This window comes from Centroberyx gerrardi, chromosome 23 (genome assembly GCF_048128805.1).
Source record: "Centroberyx gerrardi isolate f3 chromosome 23, fCenGer3.hap1.cur.20231027, whole genome shotgun sequence".
NCBI classification, from domain to species: domain Eukaryota; kingdom Metazoa; phylum Chordata; class Actinopteri; order Beryciformes; family Berycidae; genus Centroberyx; species Centroberyx gerrardi.
In genome coordinates, this window is record NC_136019.1 from 15,217,397 (window position 1) to 15,232,109 (window position 14,713).

The following is a 14,713-nucleotide window of genomic DNA, read 5'->3' on the forward strand; positions in this document are numbered from 1 at the left end:
ATTGTGCTCTTCGTCTGAGTAATCATAATTACAGGAACATGTGGAGTAACATTTTCTACTTTTTTATAATAGATAGCCCACAAGTTAGGCCATGTAGCCTATACACTCATGGTGTTGTGAGGTTGCATAATATATATTTTCAGAAAAGCATTAATATATTCTTTTTTTTCTTTTAAAGACCCTGTCCTCATATAATTTCCATCAGTTTACTATGACATATAGCCTAGCCTATTGTGAATTTAAGATTTATGTCAACCTAAAAAAAGGCAAACTCCATTCCTCAAATTAAAGGTTTGTAAACTGATTAGATGAGTTTACCCTCCACTACATCCCTGGATATATTCTTTGTTTCACTCTGTACTTTGTGCTATTCATATAGCCTATCTCGGTCAATGAGGTTTTTATTTTGAAAATTATGACCGGAAGATGTATTGTTTCATTCCGGCGTACTTGACAATAGTCTATTTGTTTCCTACTACAGATTTCTCCATAAATCTTTTTCTTATTTTCACTTTGGTACTTTTAACTCAAAAAAAAAAAATGCAGCGTATGCTTGTCATTTCGGGTTTTATTTTGAAAAGCGCTCCCGGAAGCTTCCTATCTTATCTTGTCTGGCTTGACGCTGGTCTCTGTTGCTGATAGAGGAACCGGACCGGTGGATGATGGCGTTGCCGTGGCTGCTGCTGGTGGAGTTGGCTCTGTACGCCAGTTGTTTCGTCTGTGGGATCGTTACCGCCGCCTCTCTCACCATAAACCAGGTGACAGCCCTTTACTCACAAACTAATGAAATATTGCATGTTTCTTTTTTTCTTCTTCTTCTTCTTCCGGGTAGATTCAGTTTTTGTGTGCGTGTGTCTGTGCTAGAAAGTTAGTTCCAGGTTCACCAAACAGCCGTCTCTAACGAAAATTAACTATAATACTCCAATAATATTTCTGTGGGGACTTACAGTGTGTCCGTGGTATTCAGTAGTGATTAAATATTGACTTAATTGTACATTTAATCTCCTATGGTATCACTAGGCTATAATATTCCTATAGTATTGCTGTGATATTTGTATAGTATCATTAAAAAAATTAGTATTACTATAGCACTTTTTCGTAAGGGTAAACATTATGTCTTTTAAAGCTCGGCTACGTCATCGGCCATCAAACACAAATGAATTTAAAGCAGCAGATTTGTCGGGATGTGATGCGTCATTTATTATAAAAAGCAGCGCAGGGGAGCGACAAAAACAGACGCGCTTTCAGTTTCCTCTGGTTTCCTGTAATCTAAAGGCTCAAGTGTCACAAGGCCTGTTGCACTTTTCATACACTTTATCTGTTGTTTCGACTACAGTATCTAGGCAGCACCAACATGGTTGTGCAGAAGTATAGGCTTACATTTCTGGGATCAGAAAAACTATAGTTCCATAAAACGAGTCCCTAATACTAGTATGAAGTACTATAAAGTCTCTGAAAACTCACTATAGAGTCCCACAGAAACTTTATAAGACCCTATAGGAATATTATAGGACATTTACAGCCTGCCACTGGGCGCACAGTCATTCCTGTTAATTTCACTTTTACACATTGTAGGCTATGAGCGAAAGATGGTGTGAAAACTGTCGTAAATTTAACACAACATTTATTTTTAGGCTTAACTCACTCTCAGAAACAGCCTTCTTCTATTTAGTGACTAGGAAATATGACCGTGTGAAAATGCGTGTGCGTGTGTGTGTGTGTTTTAACAGAGTTATGTGTCCAGATACTGTTCTTATCATGTGACCAGAGGTCCTCGTGTCCAATTATTCCTCCGCCTCTTTATTGAAGTCAGATGAGCCATGCTGTAGTGTATGTGTGTGTGTGTGTGTGTGTGTGCGTGCGCGCGCGCGCGTGAGAGATTTCTCAGTATTTCTCCTATTTTCTTATTGTTGCAATTCCAACAATATAGCAGTGAAGTTAATAAAATAAGAAAACAAATGACCTCCTTTCTCTCTCTCTCTCTCTCTTTCTCTCTCTCTCTCTCTCTCTCTCTCTCTCTCTCTCTCTCACACACACACACACACACACACACTCACACTCACACACACACACACACACACACACACACACACACTTCCCTCTCTCTTTTTCTCTTTCAGGGAAGCCTAGATAGTTTGTGTATGCTATACATCTATACCACTAAGGTCATTTTACAATTTTTGAACTCTCTCCCTCTCTCTGTCTCTGTCTCTCTCTCTGTCTCTCTCTCTCTTTCTCTCTCTCTCTCTCTCAGGGTAGTCTTGGAGGTCTGTGTATGCTGTATGGGTCGGTCAGCTACAATGCAACAGGAGCCGCCATCGTTGCCCAGTCCTCCAGTCCGACATCTCTGTGTTACTTTGTGTCGGCTATATCGGTCTTAGTGGCAGTAGTGTGTTTCTCACTGTCCCTCTACTGGTTATACACCTGCTGCATCGATGGAGAGATCCGAAGGTTGGTGTGTGTGTGTGTGTGTGGTCTACCAGTGCTGCTCACTCTTTTCCTCATTTCCTTGATTGCACTATTGCAATACACCATTTTATTTAACGTTTTAAATGGCCTTTCCAGTGTAGGCCAAAGGTGGCGATAGCTCCAGTGAGGGCTTGGCTGAAAGAGGGTGGAGGATCTCTGTCTTAGGGGAAAACACCAAAGATGTTAACACAGGCTTGTTCTCACTATATTATATCTCACTTTATGGTTATCCTGTTCATGAACTTCATCAATTTTGCAGTGTTTGGTCAATTGTGAAAGCCCAATTCACACCTCTTGCTGACAACTTGAACGTTCAAACAGGATTTGACCGATATGGGTTTTGAAGGCTAATACCTATACTGATGTTTTTGGACTGAAGCTGCTTGAAGCTGATTGAAGAATTCAACGTGTCTCCCAGACTTGTATTCTTGTCAGGGTGGAAAAGCCTCTGAAACAGCCTTTAGACCATCATGGGACGCTAAAACTCTCCATAGAAACCCAGACTAATGAAATTCTTTTAGGGTTAGCAGCTTAAGTCTTAACTTCACTTAAGCTTAAGTCAGGGTGAGGCAGGTTTCACTGCAGGTTTTACAGACTGAAACCTCTTAAAGGCCAATATCGGCCCGATATATGTACATATAGTATATGTAGATGTTATATAGTTTGACATCATTTCCTAGTTAGATCAGAGGTTGTCATAACACTTTATTCCTCTTTAGCTCTTTCTATTGTTCTCTCCCTCCATTCCTTCTCTTCACAACAAGCCTGCTGTGTCCCGCTCGTTCTCACGCTCTTTCTGTTTATCCTCCTCTCTCTCTCTCTCTCCCTCCTTTCCTCTCTCTCTCTCTCTCTCTCTCTCTCTCTCTCTCTCCCTCTCTCTCTCCACAGGGAGCGCATGTGGATGAACCTGACCCTGGGTGTGTGTGCTGTCTTCCTGTTCTTCCTGCTCATCACGGGGTGCATGTTGAAGATCGGACGCGACTCGCTCTGCAGCTCCGTCACACAAAGCGTTCCCAACATCACCAGGTGACCTAGACACACACACACACACGCATGTCTGGACATGTACACACACACAAACCCATTCAAACACGAATGAAACCAAGAACAACATTCAAACCCCAATGAGCTTTTTGCCATTTTCTTTCTTTCTGTTTGATCCAATCAAACTTTTGCGTCTCTCTTCTCTACACCAAACCTTTTCTTTCTCTGTGTCTCTCTCCTTCTGTTTCTCTCCCTCCTTCATCACTATTAAATACACCTACAACAGTACTGACAATAAAAGCCCCCCTTTCTCTCTCCATTGTGCATTAAAGCAGGTAAATGTATTTGTTTTTGTGGCTGTCATCATGTTATATTGGTCCCATGACTGTTCTCGCCTTCTTTTAAGATGTCAAGTCTTCTTTTTTTTATAAAATCAGCAGCACTATGCAAGCTGAAGACAAGGGAAAGCACAGGGTTACAGACACTTTTCGTCTTGGTTGAAAAGTCCTGACCTACACAGTAATGTTCTGAACGGCTCGGCACTAAAGAAGGAATGTGTAATGTTCTGCATTCACTAGCTCCTAATTGATTATTTTGAGCTACAGCGGCCATGATGTTATGTATGCAACATATTTATGTATGTATGGGACTTGCAGCTTGTGTGTCATGGTTCATCCTCTGTGAAATGAGCCACAAGTTGCTGCTTTGTCCATAGACTGTGACTTCTGCGCTGTTAAATTGAATTCTCTCTGGGTCTGCACAGTTTATAAGCATAATAATTGTAGATAAAAGTACATGGAAAAAGACGAATCCCACACCCATGGAATGAAGACAGGGTGGGGGAGAGTAGTCACCACTATGGTTCCTGGCTGGGGTAACTAGACAACTGAAAGAACACAAAGAGTGTATTGGGGTTGCTGTCTTGTTGCCCTTCTCCAGGAACTCTGACATGTAAAACAATAATAAAGGCTGAAGTGTAAAAAGAAAGCAGGAAACAGGTTTCTGGGCCTTCAGAATAGTGGCTTTCTTCCAGGACATTGTAAATCACTTCTCTGTTCCTCTAAGGAGAGTCACCTTTTTCGTTTTCATGTCCTGCCACCATGGTATGTGGGGCATTATGGTGATGTTGTGTGTCTGTGTGTAGACACAAAACAACAGAACAACAGAACAACACATGATAGAAACTTCATACTTACACTACAGGTTCCTCTATAGATTAGATGATCTGATTGGATCTTGGAGCGTCTTACTGCATATATTTGCATAATTATGAGGAAAAAGTTGTTGAAACTCTAACTCTTTAATGCTTTTAGATAACAGAGTCCATTTTAATACCACCCATGCATGTGAAGAAGCATGCTGACATAGAGATATTTGCTAATGAATGCATTGATTTGATTAATTAATAACCTAATTAGTATACCATGGTGTTTATGGTGGGACATTAGGCAGGTCAAGTGCCTCTTGTTAGTTTGGTTCCTTCCCCTACTGTAAACATGTATTTGATCACACATTAAATTACAGTCCATGGTTGAAACTCAAACTCTCTCTTATTTCTTTCTCTCTGTTTCTCTCCATCTCTCTCTCCAGATGTGAGGAGGCCCAGTCCAAAAAATGGGCCAGTCCACTTAACGGAGCTCAGTTCTACACCAGTCTACACAAAGCCGAGGTCAGCACAGGTCACATTCTCCACCACACAGCATTTTAGGTTGTGTGTAGATACACATGGGCCACCTGGGTCCAGCTAACTCACTGTCAGTGCTACCACTGTCTCTTTATGCCTGTTAGCATCAGCATGACTGATCTAGTCTAATTACATAGTAGGAAAAACACAATTTTCTCTTGCTCAGTCCCACAGCTTTGTGTGGATCTACAGAAAGACTAAAGAACCTGTTTAGTTTTACAGAGACAGTGTGCAAACGGTCATAAACTGCAAGCCCACATAGAGGAAAACGTGGGTGGGGATTGTTTTGTACCGTAAAATAAATCAACAAAACTATCAAAAGAGCCCTACAGCATTCATAAGCCTTACTAATATGGTAGCAAACTAAAGTAGAAAACCCCAAACAGTCTTTTTATTCATCCCAGAGTTAGTTAGCAAAAACGTTAGCACAACATATTCACTAATACAGTTAACTAGCTAGCTTCAGACAATATAGCAAATTCGAATTAACCGTAACAACATATGCTCCATTTTACCACCTATTCACTTTAATAATTGGAAACATAGAGTGATAGAAAGCATCATGTTAATAAATGAAATGCATTACTTTGATTGAAAATTTGTAGAAGCCGATCAGTAGCTAGCCGGCTAACCAGTAGCTAGCTGGCTAACCATTACATGTAAAGCAAATGCAGTATTCTTTTTGCTAACAAACTCTGTGATGAATACTGGGTGATGATTTGGGTGGTTTACACTGAATGATTTCACAGTCACAAGAAGCTAAAAGTAAAACTGAATGGAAAGTAACAAGAATTTAGAGGGGTTTTTTTCAATGTGGGTGTGAATGAAACAGCCTAGATATGAAGCCACAGTCACTAAAGCTGCTACATAGAGCTACTGATTAACCCAGCAGCTACCATTCATTCATCAAATAGTGGTGTTGTTATAAAGCATCATTTAGCCAAGAAAAACCCTTTAAATTACTATTGTCTTACCTATAGAGTATAGACTGCAAAATGGATTATGAGTTAACTGGTCAGTTTAGATATCTGAGGTTTGGACACAGTGTGGATCATTGCAGCAGCAGAGGATAGGATAAATATAAGAATAGAGTAAATACAGAGTTTTGCAGATAATAGAACAAATAGTTACAGCAAAAAAAGATAGAGGATAATAAAACAAACAAATAAATAAAGTCACATACAGGTCAACAGATGTTTGCAGTGAACAGATCCATGATTAACAGCATAAATGCAGGGTGTGCAAAGGGTGCAACACTGGCTCTCTGCTCTATTAGATTTGTGGAGCAGATGTGCAAGTGTGCATCGCTAGCTGCTCACATAGATTCACAGATGGAAGAACATATGCACAGAATGGGTTTCATGTGTTCTATTCAGTTAACGCCTCTCTCTCTGCTCCCCTCAGACGGCGGTGTGGGTGAACTTCTTCTTCTGGCTCATCATCGGGGTGCTGGTGTTCATCCAGAGGGGCCAGAGCTCAGGGTTCAAGATTTTCGGGCGGCACGTGGGAGGGGCGGGAGCGGGGTCCGGTGATCCAGGAGATCCCGGGGAGACGGAGCCCATCTTCAACCGCCCCGCAAAGCCGTAGTGAGGACGGGTGTGTGTGTCACAGAGGGACACACAAAAGTTACAAAAAAAACATACACATAAGCACGCAAGAAGGTGTGCCAAGGTAGATGTGGGAAAAGGGTGAATACATATTTATCGGTAAATGTGTAAATCTTTGGGAAATATCCCAGTGGGGCGGTGTGTGTGCACATTTCCCAAGGTATGTAGTTTTCTGACACTAATCGGAGTAACTTGTGATGAATTCAATCCATTTCAATTCAATTAAACTTCGTCTTTGAAAGTGAGATGAAAACATTTTTGGGCGGGTCACAGCACATCCCAAACAAAGTAGAAATATTTCTGCTTCCCGACGAGGATGGGATTCGAACCCACGCGTGCAGAGCACAATGGATTAGCAGTCCATCGCCTTAACCACTCGGCCACCTCGTCTGGTGTGTACAGCTTATCAAAACAGCACAAACAACACCGCTGTGTAGGCCTCCAGTTACACATTTAGAGTGTGTCTGGAACAGATCAGCCACATCATGCATAGATTCAGCTGCAGATATGTACATTTACCCATTTCCCACATTTCACATAACACACACACACACAAGCCTTTTCACATTTTCTTTCCAGTCCTACTGGCTACTGGATCACATAACAATCTGTATTTGTCAATATTTGTTCATTCAGAGTGTTTTCTATTATATTTTGTTTACATAATCAAGACTTGGGAGAAAGTGTATTGCAGGCATTCATTTTGTATTTCATCAGTGTTGTCAAACCTTGCCTTTTTACTGTGATTGACAGCTGACATTGTTTTTGTTGGAAACAAATGTTCACTCATTACATCAATCATTAACAATGCATTGTAAAATGTCAAAAATACATGGGCCTCAATAGCGAAAAACACTTTTTTCTCATTTTCTGCAAAGTTGCCATTTGAAGATTTTCGTTTTTTGGTGGACGCTGGTAATTTGCTAATGTGTTTTTCTACTCAGCACTACTCAGTTTTCATTTTTATGTTGTCTATGTTTTTTTTTTTTTATTTATGATGAATTGTTTCTCTTGTCTTTTGGCTTATTTTCCTCTTGAAGTGAAACTTCACCCTGAGACAGAATTCATGTTAGTCATATGATCTTGGACAGTTCAGTCTAGACTATTTCTTGACAAAACTCTTTCTACAACTTGAAACAAGACAGCTTAAGATCATAGGAATAACGTGTCAATCACATTCAAGTGGATCCTTGCTCTAATGAATTACATACCAGCTCTCACCTGACTGTTACCTCGAATATCCAACCTAGGTTTCTGCACAGGTGCTCTCCCAAAATGGCACAAGAGATAGTTACATCAGATCCTATGTACTGGTAAAAGGTGAAGTGGGGTATTCCAACCTACTAGTGAATGTACACCAAAGGGCTGTATCTCATGGTTTCAACCACTTGTGATGTTTGTATTAAGGCTACTGTACACATATTTCTTTTTAAACCAATAAACCAAAGAGTTTAAATACATTGACCCATCCTTGTTTGCTGCTATTGGAGAAGAGAGTGGAGCTCTATCTCCCTCTGCTGGTTGATAAGAGATACTGCACCTCAGCACATGGAAGTATTTATCCTGCTTTGCATGATTTTCCAAACAATTGCTCATTGGAACTATAGTGCAGCAAGCAGGTAAAAAGGCACTTCTGCCATTGCTACATTCAAAAAGATTTTTACATGTTCATTCTTTAAAATATATATATATAAATATTTATATATATATATATGTATATATATGTATATATATATATATATATATATATATATATATATATATGTGTGTGTGTGTATATATATATATATATATATATATATATATATATATATATATATATATATATATATATGTATATATATATACATATATATATATACATATATATAGTTAAATAGTTAAATAGGGTATTTTGTCCAATGTCTCATAGTTAAGTGTCATTTGATTGAAGGTTAAAAATGTGAAAGGTTACATTGATCTCAATTACATTGATTGAAGTATTTGGACAGCATTTTGTTTAATGCTTTGGCTCCATACTCATAATGGTAACACTTTATTTTACAGCCCGCTAATTACAGTGTAACTAGTTTGTAATTATGGGGTACTAATAAAATAACAATGCTGTAGTTACAGGGTAACAAAACAAGAAGTCCAGGAATTAAGGGGTAACAATTTTGTAATTATGAGAGATTTATAAGGTAGTTATGGTGTAATTGTTTTCGTAAGTACAGCATACTTTAAAAATAATTGCAGGGTACAATAACATAATTAGGGCGGACTAAACAAATCATATCGGTTTTGGAAAAAGTCCATTGTAAAGAGCTACCCATGTTTCTATTAACTACATGGGTTGATGCACAGGTTGTTCTGGAAAAAAGAAATTCTACACCTGAAAAGCTGAATTGAAGATGAATAACTTTTATTTTCCTAAAGTATCCCCTCAGATATGATAGTAGGTTGTAGGAATAGGTAATAGTAATATATAGTAGTAGTAATAGTAGTAGGTAGTAGTAAGATTAGAGTGAGCTAACAGTGAAAGTGCAATAGGAATTAGCAATTAAATAGATTTTTCCACATAAAAAATACAGTAGCTAATACAAATTCCAAATATTCAGTTATGTGTTTCTTAATCATGTGTAGTTTATGAACCATGTACAAAGTGGGACATCTCTGTCATCAAAGTTTGGAGCCTGATCTTCATCTGATGAATCATAATGCAGCTGGACAGAATGCTGCAGAGTTGATAGAATTTAGAATGTCAGAGTCATAAAGGAGCGATTGACCTGAACACAAACAGACTCACAGTTTCATCTCTGATCGGTGTTCACCTGCACATTGAGACAGAAAATACACGTTGCATTCATTTGGAGAAACATCAACAATATCTACCTTTTAGAAAGGAAAACATGGAGAGTGATTTCCATCTTGGTGAGCCACATGTATTTATAATTTTATTATTTAACAGGAAAAGATTAGTACAGAGGATTTTGCTGAACAGACAAACAAGAGACAGACAGTCAGGATAGACTAGTTGTTTGTGTTGAAGGATTTGCATTTGTGTCCAGTTCTTCCTTCCTGTTGTTTATTTACATTGTAAATTGACAGTTAGATTTGTTGTTGAAACAAAACTATGATGAAAGGCTGAAGCTGAAGATGAAGCTGTGATGAAGCATGTTGACCTTGAATGAAGCTACATCAGGTGGCCTTATGGTTATTTCATTATTAAGATGTTGCCATTGCATTTCTTTCAGCATCAATGCAAATGGTCGCTCGACTCAATGCCCTTAATGACGATCGCCATGAAAACATCAACTGTATGTTTGTGAAGGTCCTGAATAAGGAGCAGTACCTTTATGCTGAAGCCTCTAGTTTCTCTGGAGTTCCTGCTGAGCTCGACTGTGACCTTTCACCTCAGTCTGCTGTTGGTCTCGGCTCCAAACCCGCTTGTGGATTTGGGAGCCTCAATATATGGGAACCGATAGCCAGCACAGCTTCATCAGCATACAAACTTCTCTTGGATATGGACAAAGGAGACCTTCCTCCCACAGAGAAAGAGTCTCCTCTCATGACCGAAGACACAGTGTTAGGTAATGCTGGAGCATCCATCCACCCAGCTCAGCATGTTGAGGCTCAATCCAACCTGCTCCGCCTTGTTGAGGCTCAAATGACTGATGACTTCAAAATCATTGAGAGGTTGAGTCAGCTTCAGCACTCCCCCTTTGGTTTTGACGAAGACTACCACCTGGAGGCAGTTGGAAAGAGATACCTCTGTGCTCCCCCAGGTGACACATCTGGATTTGTGGCTGACTGCTGCTCACCCTGTGGATCCAGTCTGGGCTGCCTGGATGAGTGGGAGCCACTGGTCAAATCCCACTTTGACTTGGAGAAGGAGGGATTTGGTGAGGAGTTCCTCTACGCTTCATCACATCTCTCTAGATTTGTAGTTGACTGCTCCCCACAGCATGGGCTGACTCTGGACCAGCTTGACAAATGGGAACCTGTTGTCAGCAGCACTGATTCTCACCTGATGCAGTTCCTCTCAGTCCTCCTGGAGGAGGAAGAACTTGGTGAAAAGCACATGAATGCTTCCTCAACAGTGAGTTCTACATTTATGGCTGCCTGTGCTGCACACCATGCCCCTACTCAAGATCATCTTGATGAATGGGAGTCAATTGTCAGAGCTGACTCTAAACTGATGCTGTTCCTCCAGGACTTGGAGAAGGAGGATGAACAATGTCCTTTTATCATCAAGACGGAAACGTTCAGCTCTTGTGCACAGATTGAGGCTGCTGCTGAAAGCTCTGTCACCGTCCTGCATCAACCTGAATGTTGTGAGGGAACAAAAGTCACTGTCCTCTCTGCTGGACCTGACAATAACTCCACCTCAGAGGAGGCTCTCCCCGTCTCTCTTGCTGAATACACCCTGATCCACCTGCTTCAGGAAGGATCAACCAACCTGCTTCAGGAGTCCCAGGCTCCAGACATCCAGGTTGAGATCAAAGCTCCACCAAGCCTTGAGATTGAAACTGTAAAGGACACCAAGGATCTGTCCGGTCTGACCCTGGAAAAGACACTTCCACCCATCCAGCTGGTCGAACCTACAGGACCTCAGAGTTCCAGTGCCAAAGACAGCCTGTCGACAAAACCAAAGAAGAAGAAGCGTGGCTTCTTTTCTTGGCTATCCCGCATATTCCGGGGAACAAGAAATCTGCAGACAACATGGCTGCAACAGCAGAGAGGCCGCTCCAACAGACCTGCCAGACAGAAGCAGATGAGCCAAAGTCCTGCTTGACTGCTCTCTCACCTGCAGTCCACTTCTGAACTGCTGTCATCTTCCTGTCCACTTTACACAGTTGAACAACTGAATCATTTTATTTGAATACATTTATTTGCACACTACTGTTATATTGTCTTTGCGCATTTCTTCAAAACCATTCCTGCAGTTATGGATAATCTGTAGCCTAAAGCAGTGAAAGTGTAATGGAATTAGCAAATATATGTTGGCCATTAACATTTTCTATATCTCTATTATTAACATTTTTTCACTGAGAGTCAATTTTGCTTCTAATATACCACTTGTTATCTGCAAAAAAACCCCAAACAAATTATTATTACTATGGTAACGCTTTATTTTACAGCCCACTAATTATGGTGTAACTAGTTTGTAATTACAGTACACCTTGTACTTACTCCATAACTACAGGGAACAAGCACCGATAACATTTGTTTAGTCCCCCATAATTATGTTATTGTAACCTGTAATTATTTTTTAAGTATGCAGTAATTACAAAAATAGTTACACCATAACTACCTTATAAATCTCTCATAATTACAAAATTGTTACCCCTTAATTCCCGGACTTGTTGTTTTGTTACCCTGTAACTACAGCATTGTTATTTCATTAGTACCCCATAATTACAAACTAGTTACACCGTAATTAGCGGGCTGTAAAATAACATGTTACATACATATATATACATAAGATAATATACATAACGATGGATATGAAGTGACACAATGTCTGAGTTTGTCACTGACTTCTAGAAATCTGCAACCCATAAACACAGCCAGCCACTTGATACAGTTCTTACTGCCAAGTGCTCCTTCCAGGCTTTTGCATTTCAATTTAATTGCGGTTCTTAGGGCTGAGTGGGCCTAATTTTTCTCCCAATACGACTGAAAATACCCTCAAATTAAAGCTGGCAGTCTGCACTTCAGCCTCATAATTGTGTGCCTTCCCATCCAAAGTAATAAAGAGCAGTGAGAGGAGCTAAATCAGCACGTTACTGCCCAAAACTTATGCTTACTTACTCTGCCTTTACATGTTCCGTGCCTTTACATGAAGTTCATTCATTCATTCATTTTCCATACCCGCTTATTCCTATTCAGGGTCATGGAGGGCTTGAGCCTATCCTAGCATGCATTGGGCAGAAACACCCTGGACAGTCCATCAGAGACAGACAAACCCACTTACACTCCCATTCACACCTAGAGGCAATTTAGAGTCTCCAGTCCACCTGACCTGCATGTTTTTGGACTGTGGGAGGAAACTGGAGTTCTGTCTGTGCTGCTCCCAGTTACCCGACAGATCAAAATAGATGGAATGAGCTTACTGCTGCCGTTACATCTCTCCCTCTCTCTTTCGCTGACTGTCTAATCTGTTTGGATTACCTGACTTTATCTGAGCCCTGAGACAGCAGGTGACGCTCAGTGAACAGAGAAGGAAGGAGGGACAAGGAGAAGAGAGAGAGAGAAATAAGAGAAGAAAGGAAGACACATTTTTGGAATTTTGGAGGAATAACTTCACTGATCCAATTCAACATTTTGTCCTGTAAGTCAACTTGACAATGTTTCTTTCTGACTGCAGATTCCACCCCTACATTTACAGTAGTGTTAATTTGGAAGAAAACTAGAAATACCCAACACCAGTGTGTAACTCTTCATGTACTGGAAATCTGTACAGGACAGCAAAGGAGAAAAAAAACTCTGGAGAACACCGAGAACCCCCCGAAACTCCAGTCTCCGAAGAAGATCAGGCTTGTGATAGTTTTGACTCTTGAATTTATGGTAAGACATTCTCACAACTGGGCTGGCTTTTATTACTGGGCTACTAATGAAAGAAATAAGCTGGGTACATAATAAATGAGAGAGAGAGAGAGAGAGAGAGAAAGAGTTGTGAGTGTAAGAGAGAGAGGGAAGTGAGAGATTCAGAGTTAAATGAGGGTTGGAGAAATATAGCGAGAGAATGCATCAGAGAGAAACAGACAGATAGTGAAGAGACAGATAGAAGAGAGACAGAGAGAAGAGCGAAGAGCACTGTAGACCAAGTTAAGCCCTGATAAGCCTCTTTAAGCCACTTCACACTCCACAGATCAAACGCTCCGTTTTAAACCTGCTGATCTGTGATCAACTTCTGACTGCCATCTATTGATTCAGTTTAATTCTAACTGCTTTATTGGCATGACAGCACTAGTTTATTGCCAAAGCAGACATCGAAGGGCGACAGCAAAGGTGACAAAGCATGTGTAGAGAAAAGAATATCGCAGATGCATCTTCTATCTTAGGCTGACAATATTTTCAAGAAGTACCTCACATCACCTTCTTCCCACTGAATCAGATCCGTCTCCTCATACTGTTATTGCTCTTCAAAAAAAACTTCTTGTCTCTTTTTTAGCTCTTATTCTATTTCTTTTCCAAGCAATTGTCTCTTATGTAATGATGCTGCGGTCACAGGAATATTGTCAGGGTGCTGTGGCTCCGACCCTACACTCCTTACTGTTGGTTGCTTGTAATTTTGGTGGATAAGAGCATCAGGTAATTCCTTAAAATGTAAATATAAAGATCAATTAGCAATTTCTTTAAACACCTTCATCCTACAACATAAAAATAAAAAGAGAAAGAAGAATAAGAAGAATGAGAACATGTAGCCTACTATAGTGCTTCTATTAACAAAGTTACAAAGAGCTGTAAAATAAAAAGAACAAAGCGGTCCTATTAGCACCAGTCCTATTGCACTGCTGCCTCCATAAAGGCCTTCAGCAGAACAGACAGGACAAGAATAATTAGCTGACTACAAATTTACATGTAATACATGGGGTGGCAGTGTGGCCTTGTGTTTAGAGAGACGTTTCACTGGACAATCCTAGTTCAAGTCCCTGTCTTGTCAAGTGTCTGTCCTGCTGACGTCTTTGAGCAAGACACTGAATCTCTCCCAGCTCCACCAGTAGCTGAGCCTGACCTTTGACCTCCAAGAGAATTTCCCTTTGAGAATAAACACAGCATCACATTCTTATTATTTACCCCAAAATCTAAAAAATAATACATCTCTCTCTCTCTCTCTCTGTCCAGACCATGTCTGTCGACCAGTGTGAGTCGGTGGCGGTGAGCGTGGAGTCTCTGCTGACGGACGCCAAGCGGATGCAGCTGCAGTGCCGCGAGCGCAGCGACCATCTCTCGCTGGCCGCCACGCAGCTGCGCGTGGAGTCGG

The 14,713-nt window shown here is 40.5% G+C and overlaps 2 protein-coding genes and 1 non-coding gene across 4 annotated transcripts in view; 2 read left to right on the forward strand and 1 right to left on the reverse strand.

Annotated features, from left to right (window-relative positions):
- Nucleotides 1-14,713, forward strand: part of plcb3 (phospholipase C, beta 3 (phosphatidylinositol-specific)) — a 194,893-nt gene that overhangs the window by 66,196 nt on the left and 113,984 nt on the right. The window lies entirely within an intron of this gene.
- On the forward strand, nt 643-8,205 carry tmem179ba (transmembrane protein 179Ba). Its single transcript, XM_071894257.2, has 5 exons — nt 643-758; nt 2,255-2,451; nt 3,358-3,495; nt 5,044-5,122; nt 6,542-8,205. The coding sequence occupies exons 1-5, from the start codon at nt 660-662 to the stop codon at nt 6,722-6,724; spliced, it is 696 nt and encodes a 231-aa protein (XP_071750358.1). The 5' UTR covers nt 643-659; the 3' UTR covers nt 6,725-8,205.
- trnas-gcu (transfer RNA serine (anticodon GCU)) lies at nt 7,053-7,134 on the reverse strand. The gene has a single exon. It is a non-coding gene; the product is annotated as a tRNA-Ser (tRNA).

Excerpts from the sequence above, each read along its gene's own strand:
- tmem179ba (XM_071894257.2), top strand. The coding sequence starts at position 660 with ATGATGGCGTTGCCGTGGCTGCTGCTGGTGGAGTTGGCTCTGTACGCC. Across the intron at positions 759-2,254 it reads CCTCTCTCACCATAAACCAG|GGTAGTCTTGGAGGTCTGTG; the intron begins GTGACAGCCCTT and ends TCTCTCTCTCAG. Across the intron at positions 2,452-3,357 it reads ATCGATGGAGAGATCCGAAG|GGAGCGCATGTGGATGAACC; the intron begins GTTGGTGTGTGT and ends CTCTCTCCACAG.